The 22588-nt window shown below is 46.5% G+C and overlaps 1 protein-coding gene across 2 annotated transcripts in view; it reads right to left on the reverse strand.

Annotated features, from left to right (window-relative positions):
- NONO (non-POU domain containing octamer binding) overlaps positions 1–22588 on the reverse strand; it is a 141180-nt gene that overhangs the window by 40817 nt on the left and 77775 nt on the right. For both annotated transcript variants that reach the window (XM_029607225.1, XM_029607226.1), the window contains exons 6-7: positions 17419–17615; positions 13003–13087 (exon numbers count right to left, since the gene is read on the reverse strand). In XM_029607225.1, the coding sequence (XP_029463085.1) occupies positions 13003–13087; positions 17419–17615 (282 nt within the window). The remainder of the gene's footprint in view (positions 1–13002; positions 13088–17418; positions 17616–22588) is intronic.

Genomic DNA, 22588 nt, shown 5'->3' on the forward strand with positions numbered 1-22588 from the left:
AGCATGGGTTATTTTTTCCCTATATGCATCACCTTGCACTTATCCACATTAAATTTCATCTGCCATTTTGATGCCCAATTTTCCAGTCTCACAAGGTCTTCATGGAATTTATCACAATCCACTTGTGATTTAAGTACTCTGAATAATTTTGTATCTACAGATTTGATTACCCCACTCGTATTCTTTTCCAGATCATTTATAAATATATTGAAAAGCATGGTCCCAATACAGATACCTGAGGCACTCCACTGCCTACTTCCCTCCACTGAGAAAATTGTCCATTTAATCCTTCTGTCTGTTTCCTGTCTTTTAGCCAATTTGTAATCCTTGAAAGGACATAGTCACCTATCCCATGACTTTTTACTTTTCCTAGAAGCCTCTCATGAGGAACTTTGTCAAATGCCTTCTGAAAATCCAAATACACATCTACCAGTTCACCTTTATCTACATGTTTAACTCTTTCAAAAAAGTGAAGCAGATTTGTGAGGCAGGACTTGCCTTGGGTAAAGCCATGCTGAGTTTGTTCCATTAAACCATGTCTTTCTATATGCTCTGTGATTTTGATATTTAGAACACTTTCCACTATTTTGCCTGGTACTGAGGTCAGACTAACTGGTCTGTAGTTTCCTGATCGCCCCTGGAGCCCTTTTTAAATATTGGGGTTACATTAGCCACCCTCCAGTCTTCAGGTACAATGGATGATTTTAATAATAGGTTACAAATTTTTACTAATAGATCTGAAATTTCATTTTTTAGTTCCTTCAGAACCCTGACGTGTATACCATCCAGTCCAGGTGATTTACTACTCTTCAGTTTGTCAATCAGGCCTACGACATTTTCTAGTTTCACCGTGATTTGGTTCAGTCCATCTGAAACATTACCCATGAAAACTTTCTCCGGAACAGGTATCTTCCCAACATCCGCTTCAATAAACACCGAAGTAAAGAAATTGTTTAATACTTCCCCGATAGATGATACAGGGGCACTTAGAGAAGATAAGGCTAACAGTCCAACTGACTCCCTCACAGGCTTTCTGCTTCGGATATATTTTAAAACGTTTTTACTGTGAATTTTTGCCTCTATGGCCTTTTCAAGTTCTTTCTTAGCTTGTCTTATCAATGTCTTACATTTAACTTGCCAACGCTTATGCTTTATCCTATTTTCTTTTGTTGGATCCTTCTTCCAATTTTTGAATGAAGATCTTTTTTTTATTTTTATTTATATTTTATTGGCAACTAGAACAATAACATAGCCATATTCACTTCAAATACAAAACACTTAAGTGTACAATAAAGCTTTTACAACCAATGTCTTGCCATTCTTTTCCTGTTTTCCCCCCACCCCATCCCCCCTCCTCCCCCCTATAACAGTCTCCCTGTCTGATACGTGCTCCAAGGATGGGAGCCTTGGGATTGGCTGCCTCCATCGTGTCCCGAGGGAGCCCCACAATGTCACCATATCCGTATAAACTAGCCACTCCGGACCTCCTTCCCCATGAGGCCTTGCACTGCCCCAATGCTCTCTTGTGGCTCAAAGCGCATTATACCAATGTAAAAAGGGCTCCCAAATTAGGACATGCTTTGCCACTGTATCCTGTTGTGTGGCCCTTAGATATAGCCACGAGTGCATAAGCCATAGCCGCTGTATGACTGCCTCCGCAGTCGGCGGCCTGTCCTGCTTCCAATGGGCCGCCAGTTCCTGACGCGCCGCGCTTAGCACGTGATGCACCATCTGTCGCACCCTCCTCGGCCACGTCTCTGGAAAATCGGACAGCAAGAAGAATGCCGGTTCACGGGACACCGGCACATGTAGCATCTGTATGAGCTCCTGCCGGATCCATTGCCAAAACGATGTGATGTTGGGGCATCCCCACCAAATGTGTAAGTATGTCCCCTTTTGCGTACAGTTCCTCCAACACTGTTCAGCTTGTGCCGGGTACATTTTGTGCAACTTGGCCGGTGTCAGGTACCACCTCGCCAATACTTTGTAGTTAGTCTCCATAATGTTGGCCGAGATAGTCCCTCTTGATGCTTGAAGAAAACAAGTAGTCCAATGCGCCGCCGTCCAATTCAAATTTAAGTCCTTTTCCCAGGCCTGCTGAAAACGATGACGGGTCAGGTCTTTTTCAGATAGCCAAACGTATATATTTGAAATAGTCCCCTTTAATTCGTCCTTTGTACTACACAAGCTTTCAAACGCCGAACATTGCCTGCTTACATTCACTCTGATATATGGGTCCTGAAGACAATGTCGTATCTGAAGGTAAAGGTAATACTCCCCTCTGGGGAGGTCGTGTTTACATTGTAAGTCCTCAAAGGAGTTTATGCGAGAGTCCTGAAACAATTGTCCATATCGCAAAATCCTCCACCTATCCAGACCAACCCCCCCTTCCAAGACCGCATATCGTTGCTGATACAGCCCAATAGGTAATAGAGGAGTCACCACCTCTGGCCCCGTCAGCCTCCCCCGGCATTGACTCCAAATTTTTAACGTTGCTTGCGTAAAGGGATTTTCTACCTCTTTAGGGTGCCCTTTCAGTGGGAGCCCCCACACCCTCGTATGTAGGGGCATGCTCCCCCCCCTAAGCTTTGCTCAAATTGAGCCCATAGTTTTAGACATCGCCCTGCCGCACATTCCGGTATGACCCGGAGCTGTGCCGCTTGGTAATACTTGATAAAATTGGGAACCGCTAGTCCTCCTTCCTCTCTAGTACGATACAACACCTTCCTCGCTATTCGCGATGGCCGTCTCCGCCATATAAAATGGAACACCTTGGTTTGCAGAGACCGTAAAAATTTCGAGGGGACCTCTATTGGTAGTGATTGAAAAAGGTACAACCATCTGGGTAGTATATTCATTTTAATTACTGCCACTCTCCCCAACCAGGACAGCCTATAGGGAAACCATATGTCCAGATCCCTAGCCGTTTGCAGCATCAAGGGGACATAATTAAGATGAAACAACTGCCTCCACTTTGCAGACAGAGTGATCCCCAGATATTTTATTCCTTTCGTAGCCCATTTAAAGGGAAATTTAGCCTGTAACGCCGGAATCTGCTCCGCCGGCAGTGTTACATTCAAAATCTTGGTTTTGGTCATATTAACTTTGAATCCAGACATCCCACTAAATCTGTCCAGTTCTTGAACTAAAATCGATAGGGTACTCTGAGGGTGGGCCACTGTAAACAGGAGATCATCTGCGAACAGCGTGACTTTAGAACAAGCTCTCCCTATGTCCAATCCACGTATAGCCCCATTTTGGCGTATAATAGCAGCCAATGGTTCCATAAATAGAGCAAATAACAGAGGGGATAAGGGGCACCCCTGTCTAGAACCCCTCCCCAACTCAAACGCCTCTGAATAGTAGCCATTCACTTTGACACAGACCTTGGGGTGGGTATACATTGCTCTAAGCCATTGTTGAAAATTAGAACCTAAACCCACTTTACACAGAACCCCAAACAGAAACCCCCAGTGCACCCGGTCGAAGGCCTTTTCCGCATCCACTGCCATTAAGACCAAGGGTACCCCTTGTTTCTGTGCGGCCCACATCAAATTCACTACTTTTCGAACATTATCCCCCGCTTGTCGGCCCTGTATGAACCCAGATTGATCGGGCTGTATAAGGGAAGGCAAGACCATATTTAATCGTTGCGCCAGCACTTTAGCCAATATTTTTAAGTCAATATTTAGTAGGGATATCGGTCTATAAGAGCCACACAGCATTTTATCTTTGCCCGATTTGGGCAACACCATGATCCCCGCCAGTCTCATGGTTTCCGGGAGAGCCGAAGTCTCAAGTATATCATTATACACCTTTTGTAATTGTGGGACAAGGAGATCCTTATATTTTTTATAAAACAGCCCGGTAAATCCGTCCAACCCAGGAGCCTTGCGTATTTTTAATCTAGTAATGGCATCAGAAATCTCCCCCCTAGTAATTGGCATATCCAAAATTCAGACTTGATGCTCCTCTAAACTGGGTAGAGTAATCGTCCCCAAGTAATCATCTATTTGTTCTGCTGTCACAGCTAACTCTTCCGTATATAACTGCTGATAAAATTGGGCAAACCGATTCCTGATTCCCGTATTTTCCATGAGAATGCTACCATTATGGGCCTTAACCTTGAGGATGGTACTTTGTGCTATTTGTTGTTTCAGTTGCCCTGCTAGCCATTTACTCGGCTTATTACCCTCCAGAAAGTGGATCCCTCTTCTATTGTCCAGCTTATCCAAAATCTCCCCATCCAACAAGGCCCATAGTTCATTACGTTTCTGATCTAACTCTCGGAGGACCCGCCATCCCCCTACTCTCTTATGTTCCATTTCCAAACTCCCAATGACCTTTGTCAGCTCCTGCTTATAATGCCTCACTTCTCGCAGCTTCGCTGCTTCCCCGGCTATCAGGCGCCCCCGAATTACAGCTTTAAAGCAGTCCCAAACCGTCCGGGAAGGGACTTCCCCATTATTATTTTTCTCAAAATAGTCTTCAATGTCTAGTCGCAGAGACTCATAAGTTTTCACATCCGTAAGGAGCTTATCATTGAGCCTCCAATATTTCATCCCTCTTTCTTCCTGCGTCAATCGAAAGGTCCCGTATATTGGGGCATGATCGGACCAGACAATCTGGCCAATCTGCGACTCTTCACAATCCACCACCCACTTCTTACTACCCAGCCACAGATCTATGCGGGAGTAAACCCCGTGCACTCTAGAGAAAAAGGTATAGTCCCTGTCCTTGGGATGTCGTTGTCTCCAAATATCTATGAGCCCCCAGTGCTCCATCAGAGTTTTTAGCCTATCTCTGTGCCCTTTACCTCCACCCGGGCTCAGAGTGGTATTGAAGTCCCCACCAACTAGCACTGAGCCCTGGATAAAGTCACTAAGTGATTGCTCCAGCTGTATAAAAAACATCCCTTGGTTTTGATTAGGGGCATATACGTTAATGAGGGTCATCAAAACATTATCAATCTTTAACACTAGAGCTATATACCTGCCCTGTCGGTCCTTTCTAGTATCCAAAATCTCGACCCTCAATTCTTTACCCAGCATAATTCCCACCCCACATGTCTTCCTCGCCTCACAATTAGAAGCCAGAAAAACATGCGGATATGCCGCATCCCTCAATAACCGCTCGTCCCGCTTCAGCAGATGAGTTTCTTGTATAAAATATATCTGTGCCTTATGCGCTTTGGCATCCTTGAATAACAGTTGCCTCTTCCGTGGGTGATTCAGCCCTTTTACATTCAAAGACACTATAGTCAATTTAGCCATTCTAACCTCCCTCTATTAGTCCTGTACTTATAAATTGAAAAGTACTCCCATCCCCCTTGTTTCCTATGCACCAGAAGATTGTACCCCCCATCCCCCACCCCCCTTTCCCCTCCCTCCCCCCAACCCCTTCCACCATCCGTGAGGAACCCATCCTCACCCAAGCCATAGGAGGAATGATCCCATCCCGAGTAGCACCATAACATAATCTGAACATTCGCATGTATTAGACATTAAAACATCATAAAACACCCCCAATATAACCACTAACACAGTCAACCCTTATCACTTAACAGTGTAAACCGGAAACGCCGGACCGGTCTACTATATACCATGGGTACCGCAACCCACAACCAACCTGCGATTCCCATAACAACATATTCATAACTCCAGAACATGAATGCCCCCCATGCAGTGAATAGAAATATTCTAATGCAGCAAATTATCCTCCTCATCCCTCGCTGGAGCCCCCCCCTTCCCTGGCAAACTCTTGACGTCTTAGCCTCTTGCCTCCCTTTCCCATTCGTTGCCAGCGGGGGGTGGGAACTCCTCTCAATGGCGGCTGCCCAGCCGGCTGTGTTTTGACTGCAATGCCTTGTTGTCTCAGGAATTTTTCTGCGCCCTCACAGCAGTTTCCACTGATAGTAAACATAATACCAAACGGATACAGCCACCGATATCTCACATTCTCCGCTTTCAGGGTTTCAGTAATATTTTTCATCGCCCTTCTTTTTTGTAGCGTCACCGCAGACACATCATTGAAGATTTGTATCTCCGCTCCTTTCCACACTATTCGCCCCAGGCCACGTGCTTTATTCATGATCAGTTCTTTGGTGGGAAAATTATGCAGGCAGGCCACAATGTCCCTCGGTTTATTATTAATGGGCTTACCCAGCGCGCGATGGGCTCGATCAATAAGAATTGGTTGCTCATAAGGTTTTTCCGCTGCCGAGCTCAATATGGACCTGCAGATATTTTGCACAACCAGTCCATAATCGATTGTTTCTTCCCCTTCCGGTATACCTCGGATTCTAATGTTGCAGCGGTGCTGCCGGTTTTCCAAATCTTCTAATTTAGTTAGTAAGTCCTCCGTGGCCTGCTGCAAATTTTGTATGTCTTTATTGTGTTGCACAAGGGTAGTGGCCTGCTCATCCACACTCTGCTCCACCGCATGTATGCGTTCTCCGAGCTCTTCTACCTCCACCCGAAGCGCCCCCATATTTTCCTTTATTTCCAATTTCAGTGTCTGTATAATTTCCTGTTTCATATCCTGCAACCATGTCTGCAGTTCCTGCTTAGTGGGGCTGTTCTCAGGTTGCGCACCCAGATGGGGCCCACCGGTATCAGCTGGTTCGGCTGCCACATTATCCACTTCACCCCCCCGCGGGGCTCCTTTCTCCCCTTCCATGGATTCACTGTAGGCAAATGCTTACAAATCAATTATTTTCCTGCGAGCTGCCATTCGCTGTTCCTTTGCGGTCAGATCTGCCCCAGCCTCAAGGCCCCTTCACGCCACAGTCGCCGTCTCAGGATCTTACATTCAGGGTCGCTCTGCCTGCTGCACCTGCCCGGGGGGTTCTCAATCAAACCGGCTCGCACCCACTCCGGTTCAGCTCAGTCCCAGCTGTGAAAACTGTCCCAGATTTCAAATTATTGCTTCTCCACTGTTATCACTGCACTTCAGGGCCTCTGGGATCTTTGGATTATTTTTTCGCATCTTCCCCGGGCCCTGCCACGTGGTCTGACGCCATTTTGGCTGCCTGCTCGTCTCGCTGAGCTCGCTCCTCCACCGCCACTCTTTCCCTGCCGGCTGCTGATGTCAGCAAGAGAATATCTACCCTGCACGTCGGGAAACTCGAGGTACTTTTATGCTGCAGGGACTATGCCTGTTTGGGGGTGCTGGGGAAGTGAGTCGCCGCGATCCCGGACCCCACCACGCGGTCCGCCTCCATATTGAAAATTTATTTCTCCCGCGGGGCTCCCTCCTCCTCGCCCCGTACTCACGGCCATCTGTCTCTTTCTGCTTGCGATTTCTGCGGCTCAAAGCCCGGCATTTCCCCTTGCATATCCTGCTCTTTTTGGCCGGCGGTGTGCCGTTTTACCAAGTTTGCATGCTGGTTCCCGTTTCTGCTACTGTGAGCTAGGCAATCAAGCTGCCATCGCCCCGGGATGATGTCACTTCCTCCTGAATGAAGATCTTTTGACTAAAATAGCCTCTTTCACCTCACCTTTTAACCATGATGGTAATCGTTTTGCCTTCCTTCCACCTTTCTTAATGTACTGTGCTTCTAGGATGGTAATTTTTATTTTTTTTTTAACAATGTCCACGTCTCTTGCACATTTTTTACCTTTGTAGCTGCTCCTTTCAGTTTTTTTCTATTTTTCTCATTTTATCAAAGTTTCCCTTTTGAAAGTTTAGCACGAGAGCTGTGGATTTGCTTACTGTCCCCCTTACAGTCATTAATTTAAATTTGAACATATTATAATCACTATTGCCAAGCGGCCCCACCACAGTTACTTCTCTCACCAAATCCTGTGCTCGACTGAGAATTAGATCTATAATTGCTCCCTCTCTCGTCGGTTCCTGAACCAATTGCTCCATAAAACTGTCATTTATTCCATCCAGGAACTTTATCTCTCTAGCATGCCCCGCTGATACATTTACCTAGTCAATATTGGGGTAACTCAAATCTCCCATTATTACTGCACTACAAATTTGGTTAGCTTCCTTAATTTCTCTTAGCATTTCACTACCTGTCTCATCATCTTGGCCAGGTGGACAGTAGCATACAGCCATCTCTATACAAACACTTTCTGTTTATTCGCTGCCTTACTATTAAAAGCACAAACACACTAAATAATAAACCCCAATAGTTTACTTTGCTTCTATATTTAAAAAAAATCCCAAGCAAAAAAACTTACCGATTCTTTTCAGCCACCAGCAAGGTGATCCTCTCCTCTCAGTGCTCCCACTGGATTGTGGTTTCAGCATTAACAGGCATAGGGACAGGCTGCGCAGCGGCAGAAAGGAAGGCCCTGCTAAAAAGTCCAAACTAAATTGAGATTCCATAGGGGGACCGATAACCGAATGGGTGGTCGGAGGTGTTTAACCCCTTTTAGGAAACGGGCCAAGTCCGGATGTGCCGACAGGCAGGCACAGTTCACCTCGCTTCTGAAACAGGAGAGAGCTGCTACCTAGACTTCAAGGAGTTGACGGACAACCCTTTCTTCAGGCTGTCCTGTAAAAATTCCAGAACAGTGGGGATTTTGGTCATCCAAGAGCGACCTCCCTGGTGTTTGATGTAGGGTACTGTTGTTGCGTTGTCCGACATCATGCGGACCGCCTGACCCGAGTATGTGGCTGAACTGTAGATACTAATCTGACTGCCCAAGCTTCCAGGCGGTTTATGTTCCAGTGAGCCTCTTCTTTGGTCCAACGCCCCTGAGTTGTCAGTTCCTGACAGTGAGCTCCCCACCCTCGGAGGCTCGCATCAGTCGTGAGGACTAGCCAATTCAGAGTGGACAGACTTACACCCTTGCTTAGGTGAACTTCCTGTAGCCAGCTCTGGAGCCGAGAAAATACTTCCATTGGTAGGTGGAGGCGAATCAAGTTGTCTTGAGATAATGGGCTCCAACGTGATTGTAGGGAGAATTGGAGTGGGAGCATGTGAGTCCTCACCCTCGGCACTACCTCCAGGGTTGACACTCTTGAGGTCTAGGATGGGATGAAAGGAACCTTCTTTTTTTGGGTACGATGAAATAGATGGAATAACGCCCCATATTTTCCTGGGGTGCAAGTACTGGAATTATAGCCCTCAAATTGAGGAGGCTTATCAAAGTAGATTCCACTGCCAGTTTCTTGTGCTGGGAGTGGCATGGTGACGTCATGAATATGTCCCGAGGGATGCTGTGCAATTTCAGAGCGTATCCTTCCCATATGAAATCCAGTACCCATTTGTCAGACGTGAACCTGAAGGTAGCTCCACACCCTGGGGCGCCTTGTGTTCATCAGCAGATGTAGTTCGCACATCAGCTTCCTTATCCTCGAGGGAGGGAGGAATAGCTTGTCCAGCTTGGTGTTGAACCGGAATCTCAGATACTCTAAGGACTGGGAGAGCTTGAGACTGCTTTTGTCCATGTAGACGACCCAACCAAGCTCCTGAAGCAGGGACGTCACCCTGCTGGTCACCCTGAAGGATCACCTCCAACGACTTCACCCAGATCAGCCAGTCGTCCAAGAAAGGGCGTACTAGGATCCCTTCTTTCCTCAGTGCCGCCGCCACCACAACCACCATAATTTTGGAAAATGTTTTGGGGGCGGTGGCCAGGTCGAAGGGCAATGCCCAGAACTGATAATGGTGGCCCAGTACTGCAAATCATAGGAAATACTGGTGGTCTTGTTGGACTGGAATATGAAGGTAGGCTTTCGAGAGGTCCAGGGAGGTTAAGAACTCTCCGGGTTGTATGGCCATTATCACAGAGTGCCGAGTTTCCATGCGGAAATAAATTACCCTTAGATGAGGGTTGATGCTCTTGAGGTCTAGGATGGGGTGAAAGGAACCTTCTTTTCTTGGGTACAATGAAATACATGGAATAACGCCCCATATTTTCCTGGGGTGCAAGTACTGTAATTATAGCCCTCAAATTGAGGAGCTTTATCAAAGTAGATTCCACTGCCAGTTTCTTGTGCTGGGAGTGGCATGGTGATGTCATGAATATGTCTCGAGGGATGCTGTGCAATTACAGAGCGTATCCCTTCCCATATGAAACACAGTACCCATTTGTCCGACGTGATCTCGACCCACCGCTGATAGAAGAGGGATAGCCGACCCCTTATCTCCTCGTCCTGTGGATGGGTCGGCAAAACTTCATTGGGGAGTTCAGGCTGAACCTGAACCCAAACCAGCCCCTCTTTTTGGTTGGCGGCTCTGAAAGGACAGAGACCTTGCCGAGGGCCGAGATGTCTGAAATGAGTTTCTGACGGGTTGAAAGCACTGGGAGCCCCTGGCCAAGCCCCTCATAGGCAAGGGGTGCTGCGACCCCTTTCTCTTTTCTTCCGGTAGCCGTGGCACTGGAGATTTACTCCACTTACTGGGTAGCTCTTCCAATTCGCTTCTGAATAGGAGGAATCCCTTAAAGGGCATCTTTGTGGGGTTTGCCTTAGAAGTCACATCCGCTGATCAATTTTGCAGCCATAGTTGTCTTCTGGCCGCTATAACTGAGGCCACTTCCCTGGCCGAGGTACAAACTAGGTCAGGGTTCGTATCTACTAGAAAAGCCGCGGCAGGCTCCATCTCTCTGGCATGTACCCCTGAGCTATCTGCCTCTTGAGAGAGAAGCAGGCACAAGTGAGCCAACTGGGCACAACAGAAAGCAATCTGTAGTGTCATAGCTGTCGCATCAAAGGCTTGCTTAAGGATAGACTCCAACCGTCTATCATGCGCATCCTTCAAGGCCGCTCCTCCCTCCACTGGGATAGTTTTTTGCTTCGAGACAGCACAGATGAGGGCATCCACTTTGGGGAAACGCAGGTGTTCTCTGGCCATCAGATCTAGAGGGTACAGGGCCTCCAATGCCCGACCTCCTTTAAAGCTGACTTCCGGGACATCCCATACTAGGTCAATCAACTCCTGGATAGCTTCCAGCATCGGGAAATAGCAAGAGGCTTTCCGCAGAGACACCAGGATGGGATTCTTCTTTAGTTTCGTCCATGCCGGGAACTCCTAGAGTCTGGGAGACTAGAACCAGCAACTCATCTCTATGGAAAAACCGTAACATGGTGCGGTATGGCTCCAAGCCGGGAGGGATTTTCCCATCCTCCAATGAGTCTGCATCCCCTTCATCATCCATGGTGTCTGGGTCCCTGTCAGGGTTACCCTTGGTGAGACGAGACATGCCCCGAGGCATGCTGATATGGCTGGGAGGGTGAGGGCAGGGGCAGTAGTTGACTGCGCCTGTATGAAGACTTGAAGGCCTGGAAAGAATTCTACCCAAGAAAATGCCGGGTCCATACTTAGCCCAGGAGAAATTGGGCCAAGTGAAATGCCCTGTCCCGAGTGGGCTAAGTGAAATGCCCTGTCCCGAGGTGGATGCAGCCCTGGGATTACCCAGATCTGGGATGGATGAGATCATGGCTGACCCATCTTCCAAATGGGATGAACCGGGCTTGGAGAAGTTCTGGGAGTCCAGTCCTCCCTGGGCCTCCTCAGAGTGCTGACACAGGAAGGATTCCAGGTCAGACTGTGTAGCCCTAATATGGCAGGCAACACAAAGAGTGTCGCTTGTGCTTCTTTGCTGCTGGAGCCATAGTTAACTTGTGCGTTCAACCGGCTAGGATTCGCAAGTGCACAGATCCACCCCAATGCGCATAAGTATAAGCGCCCTTAAGCGCGAACATATGCATTCAGTTGTGCTCAGTGGGACCGACCCACACCGCGTGTACTGACGGTCTACGGGGGGAAATGGTGCCACACCAAACTGCACATAAGATGGTGCCGTTGCAGCCTGCCACGTGGAGAGCCCACCAAGCCTGAAGGGAGGCCTAGCCCATTGGGGGGAGGGCACTCAACCCGCTCAGAAACTCCCTTTCCTTGCCCCTACGGGATCAGGAACGTCGTCGGTACAGCGCACCAAGCAAAGAGCCTGGAGGAAAGACTTACAGAAGCCCTTCCACGTCTCTGAATCAGAGGAGTCCTCCTTTTACTTACCCTTGCTCAGCACTTACTGGATGAGTACAGAGTCGGTCTCTGACTAGGAGGGGGGGGGGGGGGAGGCTTTGGCCTTCACCACCATGCTTAGCTACCTGCACCCGCTGCTTTCAGCTGCTTCAGCAGCAAAGTCCACGCCGGAAACCGGCTACCAGACCAAGGCACGCCTCTGAGGGATCTTGGAAATCACCTCACGAATTCTCAACTGGGGAAGGGACCTTTAGGTTTCACCGCAGGAAAGCGGGGCTCAGTCTTTCTCCAATTTAAAAGGTACATTTTTTTCTTCTTCTAACAAGAACTGCAATCCCGCTAAACACCAATGCTGGTGTAGGGACAGCACGCCCACATCTGCTAGGAGACTGAGATATACTGAATGGCTGAAGTCACTGCAGGGCTATATCTAAGGTCATATCAACTTTTGAAACCTGACTCAGTCTCTATCTACTAGCAGGGGAGCATATAACCCATTAGTCCTGAGTCCATATGGCTACAAGCTAGGAAAGGAGTGATACAGGGGCATTATGATATTCACAGTTTTATTCTCCGTTCCTTTCCTAATAATTCCTAATCTTGATCCTCTCTCACTATGTTTGGGTTCACTTTTATTGTACCTCCCCCCAGCATAGATTAATATAAAAAAAAGAAACAGACTACCTCTTCCCACCCCGCACCCCAGGCACAAGGTGATGTGAGATAAGCTGTTTGTCCTCCCCCTTCCCAGCACAGGGGAATATGAGAAAATAAGCTGTCCACTGAGGAGAAAGAAAAAACTATGCACTCTCCCTCCACCCAACATAGGCTTGAGCAAAAGCAATGAGAGTTGGCTCTTTTACAAGAATAAAATGTAGGGAGGGATAATAAAGGAGATCATATTTCATAATATCTACAGTTTTCTCTACCTTTTATAATCTGTTTAATAATACGAAAACTGGTAAGATAAAAACATGCTCTTCTCAACTGTCTGGAAGCCTCAGTCCCTTTCAGGGTAATATCAACAGTACTGCCAGCCCATCTTCCCTCTTTACCGGAGTTCAAGCTGTTTTCGTTTTTGCACTTCCTGGTTATGCAGTTCCTCCATTCTCCTCAGCTCCTCTTGGCGTCTCATTAAATCTGAAAAGATATTTTTCTATTACTGGAAGAGTCACCAAGCCGACAAATGTTACATGTGCACCAGTATTTATCATCTCTTGACAGAGAAGTCTCAACACATTGCTAAGCCCATAGCTGAAATTCATACCCTGCAAAAGGGTTGGAATAATACCAGGTTGCCTACCAGGTTGGCCTGGTATTTGACATTGGCCAAGCCTGACAGAAGCTGCCATTAGCCTTGGCTCAGCAGGATAAAGGCTGCAGTTAACATTGCCAGCCTGGAGAAGGAAGAATGAGAGCAAAAGTAAAATGTGAAAAACAAAAATGAGCAAAATAAATAACAAAAAATTGAAAAGCAAATTAAACAAAAAAATTAGTCAAAAACAGAGTAAACGAAGCAAAAAAAAAAAAAAAAAAGGAATTAATATCAGGGGGACAAAATGTATTAGTTATTTATCCTTTCCTTTTGAAAAGGCACAATGCAGGATACAGTCACTGTTCCCTCCAAGCTGTGCACGTGTGCGCACACACGTCGTGAACCCTGCACGTGTGAAAATATAGTGCGTACAAGAAATCACAATATTATTTGCATTAGACTGGCTCGTGGTGAACTCTTGCTTATAAAAAGTTGAAAAAAAGAACATTTTTGTGCACACAGCCTTTCAGAAGTTAGAAGGAACATTGGTTATATTAAACAAACATTTCATATTATTTAAAAAAAACGCAGATCAAAGACAATCCGTACAACACAAATCCTTACAACACCAAGGTTATAAAGATTATTAAAACACAGCAGCAGCAGCAGCAAGAATATCAGAAATTCTATGCTGGGTCAGATCAATGTCCATCAAGCACAGCATCTTGTTTCCAGGTCCTAAGAACCTGGTAAATGCCAAAGTAGATTTGGTTTTTATTACTCATTCCCAGGGATAGCAATAGCTTTCTCTGTCTACCTGGCTAATAGTGTTTTATGGACGTTTCCTGCTGTAAATCCTGCTATGCTTATCGCCTTCACCATATCCTCTAGCAACAGATTCTACAGCTTGATTATGCATTGAGTGAAAAAATACTTTTGATGATTGGTTTTAAATCTATTTGTTGTAGTTTCTTGGAATGTCCACTTGTTTTATTATTTAAAAGGCTATGAGAATTCTGCACTTTAACCAAGGTCAAAAAGGCAAGTTTTCAAAGACTTGTCTGAAAAACATCAAATCAGATGACAAATGTTCATGGAAGTTTTTTCTCCACAGGCCTAGGAATGGCATATCAAAAGCAGCAGTTTCAGGCTATTCCTTTTCTAATGTGTTTCAAAGAAGGGATTGCAAAGTAATTTTCCCCTGGGAATGTAATGAACAAGATGCTAAGTATAGCAACAACCTGGATCCATACAAACTAAAGTTTAAATGTCATGGTCAAAGCACTGAAAATAGTCAGTGTAGAGCAATCGAAGACAGGAAACAGAGAGTAGGATTAAATGGACAGTTTTCTCAGTGGAAGGGAGTGGGCAGTGGAGTGCCTCAGGGATCTGTATTGGGACCCTTACTTTTCAATATATTTATAAATGATCTGGAAAGAAATACAAGTGAGGTAATCAAATTTGCAGATGATACAAAATTGTTCAGAGTAGTTAAATCACAAGCAGATTGTGATAAATTGCAGGAAGACCTTGTGAGATTGGAAAATTGGGCATCAAAATGGCAGATGAAATTTAATGTGGATAAGTGCAAGGTGATGCATATAGGGAAAAATAACCCATGCTATAGTTACACAATGTTAGGTTCCATATTAGGTGCTACAACCCAAGAAAGAGATCTAGGCGTCATAGTGGTTAACACATTGAAATAGTCGGCTCAGTGTGCTGCGGCAGTCAAAAAAGCAAACAGAATGTTGGGAATTATTAGAAAGGGAATGGTGAATAAAACGGAAAATGTCATAATGCCTCTGTATCGCTCCATGGTGAGACCACACCTTGAATACTGTGTACAATTCTGGTTGCCGAATCTCAAAAAAGATAACTGCGATGGAGAAGGTACAGAGAAGGGAGACCAAAATGATAAAGGGATTGGAACAACTCCCCTATGAGGAAAGACTAAAGAGGTTAGGAACTTTTCAGCTTGGAGAAAAGACGGCTGAGGGGGGATATGATAGAGGTGTTTAAAATCATGAGAGGTCTAGAATGGGTAGATGTGAATCGGTTATTTACTCTTTTGGATAATAGAAAGACTAGGGGGCACTCCATGAAGTTAACATGTGGCCCATTTAAAACTAATCGGAAAAAGTTCTTTTTCTCTCAACGCACAAATTAACTCTGGAATTTGTTGCCAGAGGATATGGTTAGTGCAGTTAGTATAGCTGTGTTTAAAAAAGGATTGGATAAGTCCATTACCTGCTATTAATTGAGTTGACTTAGAAAATAGCCACTGCTATTACTAGCAATGGTTACATGGAATAGACTTAGTTTTTGGGTACTTGCCAGGTTCTTATGGCCTGGATTGGCCACTGTTGGAAACAGGATGCTGGGCTTGATGGACCCTTGGTCTGACCCAGTATGGCATCTTCTTATGTTCTTAAAGTTGGAGTTACATGCTCTTTAAATTTAATTTCCACTTAGAGCCTGGCATATGTTTAGTGTAGTGTCCCCCTGGGTTATTAGCTCACAACAGTTGGAAAGAAAAAGGGGTATGAATGGGCAGGGTATGGCCCAAGAGAATCGCATGCAAGTACTTGCGTGTAGTCCACTGTCGCATAACTTTACTTCTGCTATGGAAGAGGTGTAAGTTTAAAAAAAAGTCAAGCATCCCTGAGCATGAGTCTGAGGTGACGGGAGAGTGCAGGCTAAAGAACTAGGGGGGTTTCAAGGACCTAGTTCGAGAACCGGCGAACTGGTCATGGTGTGGACATGCGCCTGTTATAAAATCCCCCCACTTGTGCGGCTCATACCTGGATGTGCGCAGCTGTGCGCACCAGTTACAAAATAGGGCGTACACGTGTGCCTAGGCTATTTTATAACATATACGCACACAGAACCCTTCGATCATCCAGTCAAAATCTCCTTGACATTCTCTCTTCACATCCAGCACATCTATCTGCGACATGTAAAAAAGCTTTTTCCATAGCCGGTCCAGTTTTATGGCATTCTCTTCCCTCCCAACTTTGCAGCCTGAATGATCCCAAAGAGTTTTTTTTAAAAGCACTAACATTTCTTTTTACAGCAGCATTTCCAGCAATGCCTTGTTAGCTCCTAACATCTCATTTACTATTCTGCCTGTTGGAGTCATTTCTATAACGTTAAGCAGCAATTGTTTGTTTAATTTGAAAACCATGTTTTATCAGGTATGTTTTTATGGTCCCTGCCCTGAAGATCAGAGGGTGCAATTAAAAACCGTAAATGTCTTACACTCGTCTGTGAGTACCTGGACATGTAGATTTAAGGATTAACAAAGAGTTGTGAGAACTTTTCATTGGACTATCTCAACACCCGTAATGAGCTTTTGATGGTATCCTCCCTTCATCAGGTCAGTAAAGAAACAGTGCAGTTACACCGGATTTAAACAGTACAGTCTCATCTAGATCTTGGGTTGCCTGTATATGCCATTACAACTCAGTAAAGGGGAAAAGCCGACAGGAGATGCTAAGGTGAAACACAACAGCATACAATAGCACATGAGCAAAACTAGACTGTGTAAAAAAAAAATGGGCAGGATCACATGCAGTTGCCTTAGGTAGTAGAAGAATGATGCCAATTACAGGAGAAATTTGTGCTTCCATGGTCAGGGCATCATTGATCTCTATACCGAATTTATGCACCAGAGAAAGCATCAATTTTTCTGGCTTCAGCAAACCAAATTTTTAGCAATTGTTTCCAACCCTGCCCAAGAATATCTGACTTCCATTGCACAACTGCTTGAACCATTCCAGTCTTCACCTGGAGCTCAGTCAGCTGACCTGAATGCACAAGAAGCCTATAGCTATAAATTGACACGTGCAATACCCACATGTACCTAATAAAGATCAAAATAAAAGATGGAAAAAACTCAGACTGCTGGGCACCTTTCACACGAAGCTAGAACAAAACTGATAAATCTATCTCAATATAAACATGTCCAAAAAGCCACAAGGAGCCTCAGCTTCAAATACTTCTACACTGCAAAAAGCAGAAAACATAACTGCAGCACAATTACGAAAAACAGGGGAACCACCATCATTCTAAACAGCCAGCTTGCGATCTACTCAGGATACCTAACAGGGAAGACAATCAGAGCACCATCCACGGTCACACCTCACTCTTTTCTTGCCCAAATGTTAAGACTGAGCCTTGATGAAGCATGTTACAGTATAGCTCAGGCACTCACCTTGCCTCATGAGCATGACCTGGTGCTCATGTCGAGCAGCCTCCATCTCGACCTCCATCTTCTCCCGTGCTTCCTGAATGTTCCTATCCACCTGCTGCTGCTGCTGCTTCTCCATATCAATCAGTGCCTTCCAGCGCATGGCATACTCATATTCAAAAGATCCAGGCTGGGCAAATCGAGGGGGCTGCTCACGTTCCCTGAAAGAAACCAAACAGCTGGTAACAGTACTGCAAGCATCTCACAGACACTGAGTAGCAGTGAGAAATCAGCTTTGCGTACAGCGCAGGCAGCATAGGGGTATGTTCGGTTATTTTCATGTAGATCAATTACCTAGATTTCAAACCTGCCAATAGAAGAGGCATCAATTAAAACATTTGATTTATTAATCCAGATCAGGGGAACATTACCCTACAGCATCAGACTACCCTCCAAACCTTTCTGAGCCCCTCCTGGCTCCTTTCCCTCACTCAGTTCACACTTGTAGGCTCCCTTTCCTCCATTTCAGGTCTGCACATGACTTATTTCTTCATGTGGAACGAGATGCTCAATAAAATAAAGAATAGCTAGTTAATATCTATGCCTGTTTACAATTAATCTGCTTTGTACTCCACTTAAAACTTATTTAGGATCAACAGATTACAAATTGGCTAAATACATAAAATTTGAAAAATATCCTCAATGGTAATGTCTCTAAATGAATAATTCTGCGCATATCTCGACAGGAATGAACTCACTCATAAGCCAGGATATGCCGAGTCTGATTTCAGTTGCTCAAATTAATTGCTAAAGTCATTCTTAATACTTGCATTGTATTAATACTTGCATGTGTTGCATGAGTTCATAGGGTGTTACTTGCACAAGCAACATGTCTAGAGGTAAATGGAAGTGGGTTTTTTTGTTTGTTTTTTTTAAATCAGGCCACTGGCATCCAATACAACAATTTCTGTACCTTTCTGCCACATTTTCTTGGTCACTGATTGCATCATTTGGAATGATTTAAATGACACTCCGAGAGTACTTTGGGCAAGAAGGATGGAACGGTCGAAGCTGTAATGCTCTTGGAGTCATCAGGAGGAACAGTTCCCGACCCAACAATGCCTGTATTTCAGAGATGCGCTGTGCCGAGCATAAAGCCACCAGGAACACCGTTTTCAGAGTTAATAAATGCAAGGATAGACTGCGCAATCGCAGAAAGGAGTGCCCTGCCAAAAACTTCAATACTAGATTAAGATTCCACGAGGGAACCTGACACTGTAGGGGTGGCCGGAGGTGCTTCACCCTTTTCAGAAAACGGGCCATTTCCGAATGAGCCGACAGGTGGGTTCCGTTCACCTCGCCCCTGAAACAGGAGAGAGCCTCTACCTGGACCTTCAAGGAGTTAAGGGTCAAACCTTTATTCAAGCCGACCTGCAAAAATTCCAGAATTAGTGGGATTTTGACCGTCCAAGGGGAAACACCGCGTTCATCACACCAGGCCTCAAATACTCTCCAGACCTGCACATACACTAGAGACGTAGAGAACTTCCGTGTGCGGAGTAAGGTGGCAATTACTGCCGCCAAATATCCTCGCTTCATCAGGCGAGCCCTCTCAAGGGCCAGACCGTAAGACAGAATTGAGTCAGATCCTCTTGAAGGACCAGTCCTCTGCTGTAGCAGGTCCCTGATGCAGTGGGAGGCACAGGGGGTCTCCATCAAGAGTCTCCGCATACCACGGATGCCTGGGCCAATCTGGAGCTACTAGTGGGACTAATCCCATGTGGAGCTCGATTCTGGGAATAACCCTGCCCAGCAGGAGCCACAGAGGGAAGGCGTATATCAACTCTTCCTCCAGCCAGGTCTGAATGAAAGCTTCGATCCCCACGGACCACTGATCTCTTCTGTGATTGAAGAATCGGGGATCCTTCGCATTGTGAGATGCGGCCAGCAGGCTGATGGGAGAGCCCAGTGATCCACTATCAGCTGAAAGGCTTTGGCTGATAACGCCCACTCTCCTGGATCCAGACTCTCCCTACTTAGAAAGTCTGCTCTGACATTGCCTTTTCCTGCAATGTGCGAGTATGTGATCATCTGTAGAATTATTTCCACCCATTCCATGAGGAGTTCTATCTGACCGCTCGCGCTTCTAGGCGGTTTATGTTCCAGAACGCTTCTTCCTTGGTCCATCACCCCGGGTTGTCAATTCCTGACAATGAGCTCCCCACCCTTGGAGGCTGGCATCCGTCTTGAGAACGATCCAGTTCGGTGGGGTCAGACTTACACCCTTGCTTAGGTGAACTAAGCCACGACTGGAGCCAAGAACATACTTCCAACGGTAGGTGGAGGCGAATCAAGTAGTCTTGAGACTGGGTTCCAACGGGACAGCAGGGAGCATTGGAGTGGCCGCATGTGCCCTTGCCCACGGTACTACTACTTCCAGGGCTGATGCCACGAGGCCAAGGACCTGGAAATAGCTCCACAACCCGGGGAGCACTGTGCTCGTCAACCGACGCACTTGGTACATCAGTTTCCTTATCCTCGAGGGAGGGAGGAAAACCTTGTCCTGCTTGGTGTCGAACCAGACTCCCAGGTACTCTAAAAGCTGGGAGCGCTTGAGGCTGCTCTTTTCCATGTTCATGACCCAACCGAGTTCCTGTAGGAAGGACCTGACCCTGCTGGTTACCTGAAGGCTCTCTTCCAACAACTTCATCCGGATCAGCCAGTCATCTAAGTAAAGGTGCACCATGATCCCTTCTTTCCTCAGTGCCGCCGCCATGACTACCATAATTTTGGAGAATGTTCTGGGGGCAGTTGCCATGCCAAAGGGCAATGCCCAAAACTGGTAATGGCGGCCCAGTACTGCAAAGCATAGGAAGCGCTGCCCCCAAGCAGTCCAGGCAGGTTAAGAACTCTCCCGGTTGTACGGTCATTATGACAGAGCGAAGAGTTTCCATATTGAAGTGAATTATCGGCAGATGACGATTGACGCTCTTGAGATCCAAGATGGGTCGGAATGAACCCTCCTTCTTGGGTACGATGAAAAAGATGGAATAACGCCCGTATTTACCTGGGGTGTAGGTACCGGGGTTATAGCCCTCAGACTGAGAAGCCTTATCAACGTGGATTCCACTGCCAGTTTTTTGTGCTGGGAATGGAAAGGTGACATCATTAACATGTCCCGAGGGATGCTGCGAAATTCCAGAGTGTATCCTCCTCGTATGATGTCCAGTACCTATTTGTCCGATGGTATCTCGACCCACCACTGATAGAAGAGGGATAGTTGGCCCCCTATTCTCCTCGTCCAATGGAGGGGGTCGGCCAAACTTCCTTGGGATCTTCGGGTCCAACCTGAGCCCGAACCCGTTCCTCTTTATGGTTGCCGGCTCCAAAAGGACTGAGACCTTCCAGAGGGCTGAGATGTCTGAAATGATGCATTTCTGTAGGGCTGGAAGCCCCTGGCCAGACCCCTCATGGGCAAGGGGCACTGCGATCTCTTTTTCTTTCCTCTGGTCGCCGAGGCACTGGGGATTCGCCCCACTTACTGGCTAGCTTTTCCAATTCCCTTCCGAATAGGAGGGATCCCTTAAAGGCATGTTTGTGAGGATTGCCTTACAGGTCGCGTCCGCTGACCAATTTCGCAACCATAGCTGTCTTCTGACTGCCACCACTGAGGCTACTCCTCTGGCCAAGATATGCACTAGGTCCAAGCTTGCATCTTCTAGGAAGGCCGTGGCGGGCTCGATTGCCTCTCTGGTATGCACCCCTAAGCTATCTGCCTCTCTGAAGAGAAGCAGACACAAACTAGCCTCCAGGGAATAACAGGAAGCGATCTGCAGTGTCATTGCTGTCGCATCAAAGGCTTGCTTAAGGATGGATTCCAACCACTTATCGTGAGCATTCTTCAAGGCTGCTCTCTACTGGAATAGTTATTCGCTTCAAGACGGCGCAGACCAGGGCATCCACTTTCGGGAAATGCAGGCGTTCCTTGACCGCTTGTGCTTCTTTGCTGCCTGGGCCAAAGTACTCTGTAATTTGTGCATTCAGTCGGTTAGCACAAGTCCGCCTTGGCACACGTAAGTCTAAGCGGCCGGTTGTGTGCTAATATGCGTGTGCTTATGCGCACACTTAGGTACGCTTTAGGTAAACAAAGAGCTGGCCTGCACCGACAGACAATGAGGGAAAATGGCGCCGCACCAAACCACATGCAAGTGGAGTGCCCTCCTTGCCCTAACGGGATCGGGAACAACGTTGGTTCATTGCACCAAACAAGGAGACCAGAGGAAAGACTTACCGAAGCCTTTCCACATCTCTGAATAGGAGAAGTTATTCTCTACTTACCTAGGCTCAGTGCTTACCGGCTGAGTACAGCCGGGGAGGGCTTAGTCCATCACCGCTGCGTTCAGCTTCCTGCTCCCGCTGCCTTTCAGCTGCTTCAGCAGCTGAGTCCACGTCAGAAACCGGCTACCGGACCAAGGCACACCTCTGAGGGATCTCGGAAATCACCTCAGGAATTCTCAGCTGGGGGAGAGACTCTTAGGTGTCACTGCAGGAGAGCAGAGCTCAATCTTTCTCCCAATTTAGAGGTAAGTTTAAATTTCTTCTTCAAACTAGTGCTACAATCCCGCTAAACACCGCTGCTGGTGTGGGGATAGCATGTCCACATCTGCTAGGAGATGGAGATACACTGGATGGCTGAGGTCAATGCAGGGGTATATCTAGGGTGACGTCAACTTTGAAACCTGACTCCATCTCCATCTGCTAGCAGGGGAGCACATAACCCACTGGTCCTAAGTCCATCTGGCTACACACTAGGAAATCATGGAAAATATTCTGGGGGCAATGGCTAGGCCAAAAGGCAAAGCCCGGAATTGATAATGGCGACCTAGTACCGCAAAGTGTAGGATACGCTGGTGTTGACAGATTAGAATATGTAGGTAGGCCTCAGATAGATCTAAGCAGGTTAAGAACTCTCCTGATTATATGGCCATTATCATGGAGCATAGGGTTCCCATGCGGAAATGAATCACTCGTAGATGTCTGTTGTTGCTCTTGAGGTCCAGGATGGGGCGAAAGGAACCTTCCTTCTTGAGTACGATGAAATAGATGGAATACTGCCCCATATTTTCCTAGATACACTACACTGAGGGTACTATTAAACTACTAGTTCTCTTTCCCTAAGTAGTTACATAAACAA

The sequence above is a fragment of the Rhinatrema bivittatum genome, chromosome 6, assembly GCF_901001135.1.
Source record: "Rhinatrema bivittatum chromosome 6, aRhiBiv1.1, whole genome shotgun sequence".
NCBI classification, from domain to species: domain Eukaryota; kingdom Metazoa; phylum Chordata; class Amphibia; order Gymnophiona; family Rhinatrematidae; genus Rhinatrema; species Rhinatrema bivittatum.